Source organism: Otolemur garnettii, unplaced genomic scaffold, assembly GCF_000181295.1.
Source record: "Otolemur garnettii isolate 467f Iridium unplaced genomic scaffold, OtoGar3 scaffold00152, whole genome shotgun sequence".
NCBI classification, from domain to species: domain Eukaryota; kingdom Metazoa; phylum Chordata; class Mammalia; order Primates; family Galagidae; genus Otolemur; species Otolemur garnettii.
In genome coordinates this window covers 2,954,804-2,970,111 of record NW_003852547.1, presented here as the reverse complement: position 1 = coordinate 2,970,111, position 15,308 = coordinate 2,954,804, and the positions used below count along the sequence as shown (strand labels likewise).

The 15,308-nt window shown below is 49.3% G+C and overlaps 1 protein-coding gene across 1 annotated transcript in view; it reads left to right on the top strand.

The window, feature by feature from the left end:
• The window catches only part of RSPH6A (radial spoke head 6 homolog A), a 19,020-nt gene that overhangs the window by 1,912 nt on the left and 1,800 nt on the right, over positions 1–15,308 (top strand). The window contains exons 2-5 of the mRNA XM_003799603.1: positions 1,367–1,604; positions 8,894–9,658; positions 12,034–12,178; positions 12,965–13,082. Of these exons, the coding sequence (XP_003799651.1) occupies positions 1,367–1,604; positions 8,894–9,658; positions 12,034–12,178; positions 12,965–13,082 (1,266 nt within the window). The remainder of the gene's footprint in view (positions 1–1,366; positions 1,605–8,893; positions 9,659–12,033; positions 12,179–12,964; positions 13,083–15,308) is intronic.

The following is a 15,308-nucleotide window of genomic DNA, read 5'->3' as shown; positions in this document are numbered from 1 at the left end:
CAAAAAAAAAAAAAAAAAATAGAAAAATTAACCAAGCCTTGTGGCGGGCACCAGTAGTCCCAGCTATTAGGGAGACTGAGGCAGGGGATCACTTGAGCCCAGAAATTGAAGTTGCTGTGAGCATGATGCCCCAGCACTGTACCTAGGGTGACAAGAGTGAGATGCTGTCTCAAAAAAAAAAAAATTAGGCTTGGCACCCATAGCTCCGTTGTTAGAGTGCCAACCACATACACTAAGGCTGGCGGGTTTGAACCCCACCCAGTCCTGATAAACCACAATGACAACTGCAACAACAACAACAACAATAAAAATAGCCAGGTGTTGTGGCGGGTACCTGTGGTCCCAGCTACTTGGGACACTGAGGCAAGAGAATCGCTTAGGCCCAAGTTTGAGGTTGCTGTGAGCTGTGATGCCACAGCACTCTACCAAGGGCAACATAGTGAGACTCTGTCTCAAAAAAAAAAAAATAAATTAACATGTTAAACCTGATGACTTATATTATTCTAATGTCAATCCAGTCTTGCATTCCTTTTATTATGTTAGCCCAAATTAATCATAATTTGTCATCCTTTTTCGAAATTTCTGGGTGCCACTTGCTAATATTTTGCATAGGATTTCAGAATCCATATTCTTTTTTTTTTTTCAGAGACAGAGTCTCGCTATGTCACCCTTGGTAGAGTACTGTGTCATCACAGCTCACAGCAACCTCCAACTCCTAGGCTTAGGTGATTCTCTTGCCTCAGCCTCCCGAGTAGCTGGGACTACAAATGCCCACCACAATGCCCAGCTATTTTTTTTTGTTGCAGTTTGGCCGGGGCTGGGTTTGAACCTGCCAGCCTCGGTATATGGGGCCAGCACCCTACCCACTGAGCCACAGGTGCTGCCCAGAATCCATATTCATAAATGAGATTGGCATGGAATTTTTCTTTCTCCTAGTGTCCTTGGGTTTTGGTATTGAGGTCGTGTTAGACTCATAAAAAGTCTAAGGACTATGCACCTGCTCTTCCCACTGGGGAATTCTTACCCCCAGAGTCTGCATGGTGTGCCCCTTCACTTGATTCAGAGCTTGTCTTAAATGTCACCATAGTTAGGCCTCCCCTGGCCCCCTTGTTTAAAATTACACACTTTCTCCCATACCTGACACTCTCGGTCCCCATGCCCTGCTTTGTCTCCCAACACATTATTTATTGTGCATGTTTGATTGATACCAGTCTCCATAATCAAAACGTTAGCTCCCCCAGAGAAGGAGCCTTTTCTGTTTCCTACTATGTCTCCAGCAGCAAGCACAGGGCCAGGCCCCCAGCAGCGTTCTCTATGAGCTGAGTGAGTGATGTCCCCTACCTCCCACTCCCTCCCCGGGAGGCAGGTATGAACACCTGGTGAACCTGCTGACCAAGATCCTGAACCAGCGGCCTGAAGACCCCCTGTCCATCCTGGAGTCGCTGAACCGCACCACGCAGAGGGAGTGGTTCCACCCCAAACTGGACACACTGAGGGATGACCCAGAGATGCAGCCCACCTATGAGATGGCAGAAAAGCAGAAGGCACTGTTCCTGCGCAGTGGAGGCGGCACCGAGGGCGAACAGGAGATGGAGGAGGAGGTGGTGAGAGAGTCAGTGGGGAAGGGTGTGCATTGGAATCCATGGGACCCCAGGCTTAGGGCACAGCCTGTGCTGAGGCCTGTAGGTGAGGGACAGCAACCCAGAACCTGGGTACAAACACAGCTGCCTGTGTGCCTGGAGTAGGAGGCAGGGCCAGGTGGCAGAAGAAGGCTGGGAACACCACCAAAGGGGCTCCAGGTTCCTCCTGAGGCCACTAGGGTGCTGTGGAAGGGGTGAAGCAGAGGAAAAGTGAGTCAGCTCTACTTTTTAGAAAGCTGAATCCAGCTGCCACGTGGAGTTGAAGGCTGGTTTCTCCCCCCAAGAAGTAATTCTGTCCCCTGGTGTCTCTCAACACTGAATCAATTGCTTCTTTTCCCTAGCCTCAGTTTCCCCATCTATAAATTGAGACCCACTAAGAACTCTTCCACCCATGGCTCATTAACACTGTACTATCCTGGGCAGCGCCTGTGGCTCAGTGAGTAGGGCGCCGGCCCCATATACCTAGAGTGGCGGGTTCAAACTCGACCCCAGCCAGACTGCAACAAAAAATTGCCAGGTGTTGTGGTGGGCACTTGTAGTGCCAGCTACTTGGGAGGCTGAGGCAGGAGAATCGCCTAAGCCCGGGAGTTGGAGGTTGCTATGAGCTGTGACTTGACAGCTCTCTACCAAGGGCAATAAAGTGAGACTCTATCTCTAACAACAACAACAACACAGTACCATCCTTAGAATATAATACTTTTCTGTATAGGCTCAAGTCTAGATAATCCCATCCAAAGTTAAAAATGCCATAGTAAAAAATGCATTTGATACCTGGATAAACCCATCCTGAAGTGGAAATCGCACACTGGAAACTGTCTGTATCTAGTTTCACGATCACACTTTTCCAGAATTGGATGATGCTTAAAATTTGGGTGATGTGTGCTTTCACTCGATCAACAAACGTTTGTTGTAAACTCTTCATAATAATTCTGACACCTAAGTCTCCTAAGAGTTTTAGGAGCATTGTCTCTTTTCACGAACCCTGAAGCATAAGGCAAGTGTTGTACATGATTCCCATTTTATGGAGGAAAAAACTGAGGCTCAGAGGGCACAACACTAGGAAGTGCCAAGGACAGGACTAGGAAGGCAGGACCGTGACTTTCAAAGCCAGAACTATAACCACCATCCTATATGCAGATTCTGCTGCTGATGTGTGCTTGCTTATATGCTTCTGAGAGTGTAGGATTCTGGTGACAGTGCGGTGGGATGGTGGGAGAACGCCCTAATCATAATATGACATATGAATGGGTCCTTAGGCAAGCAGAATGCTCAAGTGAGCAAAGTGCTAAATCTTAGGCATGAAGGATGGCTTTTTCTGGGAGTATGAATTTTTTGTTTTATTTTTTTTGAGACAGAGTGTCACTATGTCACCCTCGGTAGAGTGCCGTGGCGTCACAGGTCACAGCAACCTCAAACTCTTGGGCTTAAGCGATTCTCTTGCCTCAGCCTCACTTGTAGCTGGGACTACAGGCACCCACCACAATGCAAGGTATTTCTTTGTTTGTTAGCAGCCTCGGGCCGGGTTCGAACCCACCAGCCCCAGTACATGTGGCCGGCACCCTACCAGCTGAGCTCGGGAGTATAGGGAGTAGAGTTTTAGATTAAAGACTGCCATTATCTCCTTGAAACATCTCATTCTCCTTGGAAATACGGCCTTGCCTCTTTAGAACGCCATCCGGATAAAGCCCCACCCCGTTGAAATTTGATGCCTTGGGAAGCTCTACCTTCTCAGGGCCCCCAGGGTCTGGAGGCTGACCCTATTAGAACTTGGAGCTGGGGTTCTTAGCCTAGGGTCTGGATAAGAACAAAATTCTTTTTTTTTTTTTTTTTGAGACAGAGCCTCAAGCTGCCCCCCTGGGCAGAGTGCCGTGGCATTACAGCTCACAGCAACCTCCAACTCCTGGGCTCAAGCGAGTCTCTTGCCTCCGCCTCCCAAGTAGCTGGGACCACAGGCGCCCGCCACAACGCCCGGCTATTTTTTGGTTGCAGCCGTCATTGTTGTTTGGCGGGTCCAGGCTGGGGATTCGAACCCGCCACCTTAGGTGTACGTGGCTGGCGCCTTAGCCAGTTGAGCTATAGGCGCCGAGCCAAGAACAAAATTCTTATTCGTGATCTGTGCATGCTTTTAGGAAGCAACTCATAAAAAATGCGTAATTCGGCATTTTATGTTTATTTTTTCTGGCAAGTGTGAGGCAAGGCTTTCATTTCTACTTCTTCCAAATGACTAGCCACGGTCCCCAGCAGCACTTACGGAATAATCTCTTGTCTCTCCTTGAAATACCATGCTCATGGGGTTTGGGTGCGTTTCTGGATTCTGTGACTTTGCTCTTTGGGTGGTTCCAGCTCCAGGACTCTCCTGTCCACCATTTACTGCAGCAGCATAGTGGGTGCTGCAATTTTGGTAGCATAATCTACCCATCGCTGCACATCTGCTTTGAAAATTTCCTATTTTCATATTTATAATTTTAGATTAACTTTAGTATTATTTTAACACATTCCAAACACTAACATTTTACTGTATTTCTTTGACAATGTAAGTCACTTTAAGTTAAAAAAAACAGATGATGGGCTTGGCACCTGTGGCTCAGTGGCTAGGGCACCAGCCACATACACCAAAGTTAGCGGGTTCAAATGCAGCCTGGGCCTGCCAAACAACAATGACACCTACAACCAAAAAATAGCTAGGCGTTGTGGTGGGTGCCTGTAGTCCCAGCTCCCTGGGAGGCTGAGGCAAAAGAATCACTTAATCCAAGAAGTGAGATTGCTGTGAGCTGTGACAGCCACAGTACTCTACCCAGGGCAACATAGTGGGACATCTCAAAAAAAAAAAAAAAAGATATGAGCAAAATGTAAACAAGTGACTTAGACAAAATAGACTTTTCCCCACACATAATAGTCACATTTAGGACTGGCAAGGTGGCTCGTCACCTGTGGCTCAAGTGGCTAAGGCGCCAGCCACATACACCTAAGGTGGTGGGTTTGAATCCAGCCCAGGCCTGCCAAAAACCAACAATGATGGCTGGAACCAAAAAATAGCTGCGCGTTGTGGCAGGTGCCTGTGGTCCCAGCTACTTGGGAGGCTGAGGCAGGAGACTCGCTCAAGCCCAGGAGGTGGAAGTTGCTGTGAGCTGTGATGCCACAGCACTCTACCCAGGGGGACAGCTTGAGGCTCTGTCTCAAAAAAAAAAAAAAAAAAAGGACTGGCAAGGTGGCTCCCCAATGAAGGAGCACTGAGAGCCATCTTCTCCCCTCACTCCCAATCTCCCTCCCTGTATCTAAATGCAGAGAGCAGTTTTCAGCATCAAAGTAGGCTGGGTAGAAATCTCCTCTCTGTCCAGCGCAGTCAGCAAGGCTTGCTTCTGGCTGTAAGTGCTTGACTAAGGCAGCCCAAATACTTCAGCAAAACATGTAATTATCTCACTTCACCCATAAATCTGGTGACAGGTACAGTCGGTGTGGAATCTCTAAGGCCTTCACAAATCCCTTCTTTCCTCCCCCTGCTCTGCCTTCTTCATCATGCAGATGTTTGGGACTGAGTTGCCACTTTATGTTAAAAAAAAATGACTGGCTGGGTGCCTATAGCTCAACCGGCTAAGGCGCCAGCCACGTACACCTAAGGTGGTGGGTTCGAATCCCCAGCCCGGACCCGCCAAACAACAATGACGGCTGCAACCAAAAAATAGCCGGGCGTTGTGGCGGGCACCTGTGGTCCCAGCTACTTGGGAGGCGGAGGCAGGAGACTCGCTTGAGCCCAGGAGTTGGAGGTTGCTGTGAGCTGTAATGCCACGGTACTCTACCCAGGGGGACAGCTTGAGGCTCTGTCTCAAAAAAAAAAAAAAAAAAAAATGACTGCTGCAGCTCCAGACATCATATTCACACACCAGTGCTTCAAATGGGAGGAGGGAACATTTTCTTATATGTTCTGCATCTTTTTATTAAATCAAGGGAGCAAAAATTTCCCTGGAGCTCCTTAAAAAACTTCTGCTTGCATTTATTGGCCAAAATTGGGTCACATGGCCTTTCCTAGGTACAAGGGAGACTGGGAAAGTGGCTGCTAAGCTTCCACCATAGCAGACAGGCAGTGAAAAAGGGGTTTGGGAGGCTTGGTACCTATAGCTCAGTGAGTAGGGTTCCAGCCACATACACCGTGACTGGCGGGTTCAAGCCTGGCCCAGGCCTGCTAAACAGTAATGGCAACTCCAACCAAAAAATAGCTGGGTGTTGTGGTGGGCGCCTGCAGTCCCAGCTACTTGAGAGGCTGAGGCAAGAGAATCACTTAAGCCCAAAGAGTTTGAGGTTGCTGTGAGCTGTGATGCCATCGCATTCTACCCAGGGCAACACAGTTAGACTCTGCCTCAAAAAACAAAATACATAAATAAAAAATAAAACGGGAAAATTTGGGCCAGGCATGGTGGCTTGCACTCACATTCCCAACAGTTTGGGAGGCCAAGGTGGGAGGATCACTTGAAACCAGGAGTTCAAGACCAGCCTGAATGGCCAAGCCCAGTGGCTCATGGCAGTAATCCCAGCACTTTGGGAGGCCAAGGTAGGCAGATTGTTTGAGCTCAGGAGTAAAACCGGCCTGAGCCAGATCGAGAACCCGTTTCTAAAAATAGTTGGGCATTGTGGTGGATGCCTGTAGTCCCAGTTACTAGAGAGGCTGAGGCAGAGAATCCCTTGAGCCCAGGAGTTTGAGGTTGCTGTGAGCTATGATGCCATGGCACTCTACCGAGGGCAACATAGTGAGACTCTGTCTCAAAAAAGGGGGTGGGGGGAGTGACGCCTGTGGCTCAGTGAGTGGAGCAGGCACCTGTAGTCCTAGCTACTCGAGAGGCTGAGGCAAGAGAATTGCCTAAGCCCAAGAGCTAGAAGTTGCTGTGAGCTGTGATGCCACAGCACTCTACTGAGGATGACAGAGTGAAACTCTGTCTCTAAAAAAAAGAAGAAGAAGAGTGTCATGTGAAGGTGAAGGCAGAGATTAGGTTGATGTTTCTACAAACCAAGGGATACCAATGATTGCCAGTGATCCATCAAAGCCAGGAGAGAGGCGTAGGAGAGATTCTTCCTGATAGCCCTTAGAGGGAACCAGGTCTGCCAACACTTTCTTTTTTTTCTTTGAGACCCCAGCTAGAGTGCCATGGTATCATCATAACTTGCTGCAACCTCAAACTCCTGGGCTCAAGTGATCCTCCTGCCTCAGCCTCCTGAGTAGCTGGGATTACAGGTGTCCACCACCATATCCAACTAGTTTTTCTATTCTTTTTTTTTTTTTTAGGTTAGGAGGGGCAGACTTCTTTTTTTTTTTTTATTGAATGGTAACTATGTACATTAATGCACTTCTGGGGTACAGTGTGGGGTTTTCACACTAGTTTTTCTATTCTTAGTAGAGACAGGTCTCACTCTTGCTCAGGCTAGTCTTGAACTCCTGATCTCAAGTGATCCTCCCACTTCCTCCTCCCTCAGTTTCCTGGCGTGCTAGATTACCAGCATGAGCCTCTGCTATCTCTCCACATACCTGGTATATGGAGAGTATATGTTTCCCAATTTACACGTTTTACTTCCATCCATACATAGAACTGGTCCTGTATTCATTTCCTATTTCTGCTATAACAAGTTACCACACATGTAGTGGCTTAAAACAACACAAATACATTATCTCACTGCTCTGGAGGTCAGAAGCTCCAAATACTTCTTGCTGGGCTAAATCACGGTGTGGACAGGGCTGTGTTCCTTCTGGGGGCTCTAGGGAGAGAATCTGATTCCTTGCCTCTTCCAGCTTCTAAATGTCATCTGCATTCTTTCCTCTACCTTGACAGCCAGCAGCTCAGCATCTTCCAACCTCTCTGGATCTGTCTCCTGTTTCCATCATCACATCTTCTCTGACTCTGTTGTCTCACTCTTTTTTTTTTTTTTTGAGGCAGAGTCTCACTATGTCACCCTCCCCTCAGTAGAGTGCCTCACAGCAACCTCAAACTCCTGAGCTTAAGTGATTCTCTTGCTTCAGCCTCCCAAGTAGCTGGGACTACAGGTGCCCACCAATGCCTGACTACTTTTTGTTGTTGTTGTCATTGTTGTTTTTAGCAGGCCTGGGCCAGGTTCAAATCCACCAGCGCCCTAAGTACTGAGCTACAGGTGCTGAGCCTGTCATCTCCCTCTTTTACTTATCAGAACCCTTGTGATTCCATGGAGCCTGTCTGGATAATCATCTCCACATCTCAAGATCTTCAACTTAATCACACCTGTAATGTCCCTTTGCCATGTGAGGTCACATAATCATAGGTTCTGAGCATTAGGGCAGGGACATCATTGAGGACCTTTATACTGCCTTCTCAGTCCCTCTCTCTCCATCCTGATTTCAAATTCTGGCAAGAGAGCATACGGTCTCTGGTTTGGTGTAGTTCATGCTGATCTCACAAGGTGGGATCTCTTGTTTTATTCTCTAACACAGCTCAGGGCCTAGCCCAGGCCGACACCCACTGAGTCTTTAATAATGATTTCTGGACTCATAAAATGAAAAATTGCTGTGACCATGTGGATATGGGTGAAAGGCATTTATTTCCCTGAGAGAAAGGGAAGCACATTGGTTTGTGGCCTGTGCAGGTGAACATCTCACTTCCTCCTCTGGCTCCCTCTTCCGGTTCCCTAGCTGTGTGAACCAAGCAGATGGTAGAGGTGGGTGCAGTGAGGATTTAGTACCATCCTCCAACATCACTGATCCTTCAGTTCACGACCTGTCTCTGCTCTTAATTTGCTGTGAGACATGGCGTATGTGTTAGGAGTGCATTTGTCTGAAAGTCATAGAAAACATGACCCACAGTCCTTTCTTTATCAAAGGAGACTTCAGTTCTTTCTTGAACAAGGAGACTTCAGTAGGTAAGGCAATTCAGAGATGCCCTGGGGACTAAGCTGTTAAGCAGTGTTCACCTGTCAGCGCCCCTACTATCAGGGTGTCGGACTTTGTCTCTGTGTGTTGCCTCATGGCCCCAAGACAGCTGCTGTGGCTTGAGATCTCACATTCCCATTCCAGGCAGGATGAAGTGGGAAGAATGAAGAACTAAAAATTGTCTCCTTGTGTGGTTTTGCCTTTTGTTTTCCATCAAGGCATGTTGTACCCAAGGAGTTCCCCTCCATCTCACTGGCTAGAACTGAGTTTCAGAATGTTTCAGATCTCTTTACTCTAGAACAGTCTAGGGGCCAGGCTAGGGAGCAGGGCTTCAGCCTTCTTTCCTCTGCCCCCCATCCCACCCCGGCAGACAGACACCGCGGTGCCCAACATCATGGAGGCAGCCTTCCACTTTGGGCAGGCCGGCGTGGGGCTGAGCTCAGACGAGAGCTTCCGCGTCTTCCTGGCTCTGAAGCAGCTGGTGGAGCAGCAGCCCATCCACACGTGCCGCTTCTGGGGCAAGATTCTGGGGCTCCGCCGCAACTACCTGGTGGCTGAGGTGGAATTCCGGGAGGGCGAGGAGGAGGGAGAGGAGGAGGAGGCAGAGGAGCTGATCGAGGGCGGCGAGGCCATGGAGGGGCACTTGGAGGAGGAGGGCGAGGAGGACGAAGAGAAGATCGCCGACGCTGTCCCCAAGCCCACGTGGAAGCCGCCGCCCGTCATTCCCAAGGAGGACAGCCGCACAGGCACCAACAAGTACCTGTACTTCGTCTGCAACGAGCCTGGCCGGCCATGGACGCGGCTGCCCCACGTCACGCCGGCCCAGATCGTGAACGCCCGGAAGATCAGGAAGTTTCTCACCGGCTACCTGGACGCGCCAGTCATCAGCTACCCGCCCTTCCCTGGCAACGAGGCCAACTACCTGCGTGCCCAGATCGCCCGCATCTCGGCCGCCACACAGATTAGCCCGCTGGGCTTCTACCAGTTTGGAGAGGAGGAAGGTGATGAGGAGGAGGAGGGCGGCGCTGGGCGCGACTCCTATGAGGAGAACCCCGACTTTGAGGGCATCCCGGTGCTGGAACTGGTCGACTCCATGGCCAACTGGGTGCACCACACTCAGCACATCCTGCCGCAGGTGAGGACCGGTGGGACCCACCGACAGTGCTATCAAGCTCTTACTCTCTGGTAGGCATGAGCTAAATAATCTCATTTGCCCACCCAGCTGGCCATTTCCTTCTTTCATTCAGCAGATACTGCTGGATAAACCTCTCAGAAACCTTTGGGGTCAGTTGCATTTTGGAGCTCAGAATTTTTCAGATTTTGAAAAGGTGGCTTGGTGGTGGACATCCAAGATAGTACTCAACAGACCTAGCAAAGGCAGCGGCTGCAGCCCCATATCAATTATCTCTGCAGCAAGAGTAACCTCTCATCAGCAGGGCAGAGTTGCTGCCAAATGACTTAAGACAAAACTTGGGGTTTTCAGTAGGGTATGGTGGTTCACACCTCTGGAAGGCTGAGGCAGGTGGATCGCCTGCGCTAAGGAGTTCGAGACCAGCCTGAGCAACAGCAAGACCCCATTTCTAAAAAAAAAAAAAAAAAAAAAAAGCCAGATATTGTGGCAGGTGCCTGTAATCCCAGCTACTTGGGAGGCTGAGGCAGGAGGAGACTTTGAGCTCAAGAGTTTGAGGTTGCTATGAGCTATGAGCCTTGGCACTCTACGCAGGGCAACAGAGTGAGACACAGTCTCAAACAGACAAACACAAAGAGACAAGAGTCTCATTGTGCCACCCTGGGTAGAGTGCTACTGTGTGGTAGCTCACAGCAACCTCAAACTCTTGGACTCAAGTGATCTTCTTGCCTCAGCCTCCCAAATAGGTGGGACTACAGGCGCCTGCCACAGTATCTGGCTATTTTTTACTTTTTTAGAGATGGGGTCTTGCTGTTGCTCAGGCTGGTCTCGAACTCTTTAGCTCAATCAATCCACCCATCTCGGTAGATGTGAGCCATCGTGCCTGGTCTAAATCTTTAGATTTTCAAAGTTTTTTCAAATTTCAAAGTACTGAACAAGATATTATGCACCTGCATTTGTTTATTTTATTTTATATATATAGTTTTTGAAACAGAGTCTCATTTGTTCAGCCTTGGTAGAGGGCTGTGGCATCATAGCTCACAGGAACCTCAAATTCTTGGGTTCAAGTGATCCTCTTGCTTCAGCCTCCCAAGTAGCTGGGACTACAGGCACCTGCCATACACCTGGCTATTTTTTTGAGATGGGGTCTCACTCCAGCTCATGCTGGTCTTGAACCTGTGAGTTCAGGCATCCACCCACCTCAGCCTCCCAAGTGCTGGGATTATAGGCATGAGCCACCACACCCAGCGTATATATATATGTTTTTTTGAGACAGAGGCTCACTTTGTTGCCCTGGGTAGAGTGCCTTGGCATCATAGCCACAGCAACCTCAAACTCCTAGGCTCAAGCGATCTTCTTGCCTTGGCCTTCTAGAGTTTTTCAGAAGATTACAGGTGTGAGCCACTGAGCCTGGCCTGGACCTGCATTTTTTTTTTTCTTTTTGAGACACAGTTTCACTATGTCACCCTCGGCAGAGTTCCATGGCATCACAGCTCACAGCAACCTGAAACTCCAGGGAGTAAGTGATTCTCTTACCTCAGTCTCCCATGCAGCTGGGACTACAGGTGCCCGCCACAACGCCCGGCTATTTTTTCGTTGCAGTTGTCATTGTTGTTTAGCTGGACTGGGCTGGGTTCAAACCCGCCAGTCTGGGTGTATGTGGTTGGTGCCCTACATTGAGCTACAGGTGCCTCCTGGACCTGTATTTAAGTGCTTAGTGTGGCCTCAGTCAAACATTTTTAGTCATATTAACTCAAAGAAGAACCTACTGTATGTTTGTAACTTCCCACTCACTCATTAAACAGTTATTGACTCTACAGTGTTTTATTGAATGCAAATAACTCCTTTTGAGATCAGTACAACCATTTCATGGTTGGCAAAATGGAGGTTTGCTGTATGCTGTGCACTTAGGCTCATTGGCTCAACAAACATTGGCTCCTGATTATCTCAGGTAACCCAAAAACAATCCAGTGAGAGAGACATCCTTGACACCCCCATTTCACAGATGAAGAGAGGATCATATGGGCTGCCCAATACTAGCTGCACAAGAGTAGGAATTTAGGGGATCTCTATTCTCTAAGATATAGCCCCAACATCTAGGGCAGTGCCTGCATTTGGTAGGTGCTCATTAAATATGTGATGAATGAAACAATGAGTTGATGAATGTAAGAACACAATCAGCAGGAGGTAGGGATCTCCACCTCACTGCAATAGCTCTTGCCCCTTACCTGTGCGACTAATCCTGTTTTCCTGCCCATGCCTGGATCCCTGGGGATGGGGACAAGGCCAGGGCTCCAGGGTCCTGCCTGGCCCTTCTCCTCCCAGGGTGCTGGCTGGTTCTGTCCCTCTGGGTGCCACTTAACCTTCCCTCCCACCCTCAGGGTCGCTGCACTTGGGTAAACCCTTTGCAAAAGACAGAGGAGGAAGAGGAGCTAGGGGAGGAGGAAGAGAAGGCAGATGAGGGGTTGGAGGAAGTGGAGCAGGAGGTCGGGCCCCCACTGCTGACACCGCTCTCAGAAGATGCAGGTAAGGGTCCTCCTCATCTTGCACACCTGTAGCCTGGGGGGAGGGAGGGCAAGAACAGAGAGGCAAGCCATCTCTGCAAGTCTCAGTTGCTCTCTCATCTGTAATATGGGCATCAGCAGTGACTCCCTTCTGGGGTGAGGAGAACATGACCACATTGTGAATGTGTCTGGCACACAGCAATGGCCCAGATCCTAGGATATGGCCTTTTGAGTCACATGTGGTCTAGGGGGGAGGGAGATATAGTTAGGGAGCCCTCCCTGAATGGATTGAATGGACAGGAATTTCCTGAGGTGGGGGCCTCTGGTTCTTACAGGGGAGAGGAAGGAGAGGTTGGGAGTGAGTGGACAGAGCCTGGATTTGGAGCCAGATTCTGTAAGCCCAGAGCCCATGCCCTGCCCTTTGCACCCTGGTCCCAACTAGTGGCCAGCCTAGGTATCTCAACAGCTTCCCTATCTTGGAGGCTCCTGCTGAATACCAGGCACGATAGCAGGTGTGCTGCAGACATTGTACCAGGATTCCACCCTGCAATGGAGATGACATGAATATGCCCATGTACTGGTTGCAGGCAGTGAGGCTCAGACAGGCCACATACCTTTTGAGGCCACACAGGGAGAGAATGGTCTGGAGCTAGGGTTTGAACACTGAAGCCTATGTTATTAGTTGTTGAAGTTCTCTTCATGAGCCCCCAGGCCTCTCTCTTTGCTCTCTACCTTCCTCCCTTTGGTCCCTCCAGGGCACGGGAACCCTCTGACCTTGCTGCCTCTCTCACCCACCCTCCCCCTGCAGAAATCCTGCACATGTCAGCCTGGACCGCCCGCCTGTCCTGCCCTCTCTGTCCACAATATTCTGTGGCCATCGTGCGCTCCAACCTCTGGCCGGGGGCCTACGCCTACGCCAGCGGCAAGTAGGTCTTCTTCCAGCCCCTCCCAGCAGGACAATCCCTTAGGACTTCTTCAGAGGCTGGTCGGGCTGGAAACCTCCCCAGGGTGAGCAGAGACCCCCTTCAGGAAGCCCCCTCATCAACTCCTAGGGATTCCTCTGGGGCTAAAATGAGAAATCCCAGCCCCTTGGATAAGAGAAAAGGATCAGAGAGGGGAAGGGCCTGGCCCAAGGTCACACAGCACTTGCACCATTCAAACCTGGATCTTCTGTCTGCTGACCTCTAGTCTCTGGGAGAGCTAACTCCTGCCCTGGGTTCCCCTGGACAGTTCTTCTGATTTGAAGAGTCTTCTCTCTATGGGGCAGAAATGTTCCCTCAGGATCCCCCACCAGTTGCTTCAAAGAGAATGGCAAGTCAAAGTCACACCCGCATCCTCCCACCCCAGCTACACTCTCCCCACAGTCCACCAGGCACCTCCACTGGCTTGGTTTAGGGATAGCTCCATGTGGAGCCAGGGGTTGGGCGCACTCACTCCCTCTGTCCACCAGATGGCATAGATTTTCCTTTTGAATTGCAATGAGAACCTGGACCTCCTCCTTTATAATTCACAGCCATAGTGGGATTTAAGGTAATCTTGATACTTTAACACATTCTTGGCAATTATTTTTCCTTCTTTGGAATCTGGGAAGACGTTTGCTTTTGCCAACTCCCTTTTTATGGCCGTACCCTAATTTACCAACATCCCTCTAAAAACAAAAGATCCAACATAAACCTCCTCCTACCTACCCATCCACCACTTAGTCACCCTCCCAATCCACCACCTAGTTACCCAACCATTCACCACCCAATCACCCATCCATCCACCACCTAGTCACCCATCCATCCTCCCAATCATCCATCCATCTATTTCTCTCGCTCTTTCTTTTTGAGACAGTCTCACTCTGTTGCCAGGGTTAGAGTGCCCTGGCATCAGCCTAGCTCACAGCAACGTCATACTCCTGGATTCAAGTGATCCTCCTGCCTCAGCGTCCCAAATAACTGGGACTACAGGTGCCCACCACAACTTTGGGCTAACTTTTTCTATTTTTTTTTTTAGTAGAGATGAGGTCTCATTCTTGGTCAGGCTTTGAACTCCTGAGCTCAAAGGATCCTCCCACCTCAGCATCCCAGAGTGCTAAAGTTATAGATGTGAGCCATTGCACTTGGCCTATTTTTCTTTTTTTCTTTCCTTTTTTTTTTGAGACAGAGCCTCAAGCTGTCACCCTGGGTAGAGTTCTGTGGCATCACAGCTCACAGCAACCTCCTGGGCTCAAGCGAGTCTCCTGCCTCCGCCTCCCAAGTAGCTGGGACCACAGGAGCCCGCCACAAAGCCCAGCTATTTTTTGGTTGTAGCCGCCGTTGTTGTTTGGCGGGCCTGGGCTGGATTCGAACCTGACACCTTAGGTGTATGTGGCTGGCGCCTTAGCCACTTGAGCCACAGTTGCCGAGCCTCTTTTTTTTCTTTATGAAAGACTCTTGAATGGCATTATTTACCAGCTGGGCAATGTAAATAATGTGCTAGGCCCTAGGCCCATTGTTGAAGACAAATATGGATCCTATCCCTGGGAGCAGATAGAGCAAGCACAGACATTAATCCTGTAAGATTCCCCTCACCCCTCTGGACAAATGTCCTGTTATAGCTTAAGATCAGAACCACTGGGAGAGTGGAGGGACCAGTGGCAGCTTTTAAGGGAAAAAATTGGGGGAAAAGCAGTCTTTGATCTGAAACCTTTAAGGATTAAAAGAAAGAGGTAACCAGGAAAAGAAGGAATATTCCAGACCAAAGCTTCCCAAGTGGTGAGTACACAGCACTCACCTGGGGATCTGGTTAAAATGTGATTATGGTTCTGTGGGTCTGCAACAGAGCCTGAGATTATGCTTTTTTTTTTTTTTTTTAGACAGAGTCTCATTCTGTCACCTAAGCTAGAGTTAAGCTTTCCAACAGCATGCGAGCAGTGGCCTCATTGTAGCTCACTACAGCTTCCCATTCCTGGTCTCAGCTGATCCTCCTGCCTCGGGCTCCTGACTAGCTGGGACTACAGCTAATTTTTTCTATTTTTAATAGAGCTCTTGCTCAGGCTAGTCTCAAACTCCTGAGCTCAAGGAATACTCCCACTTCGGCTTCCCAGAATGGTAGGGTTTCAGGCGATTATAGTCACGAGCAACCTCATCTGGCCTGAGATTCTGCATTTCTTTTTTTTTTTTTTTTTT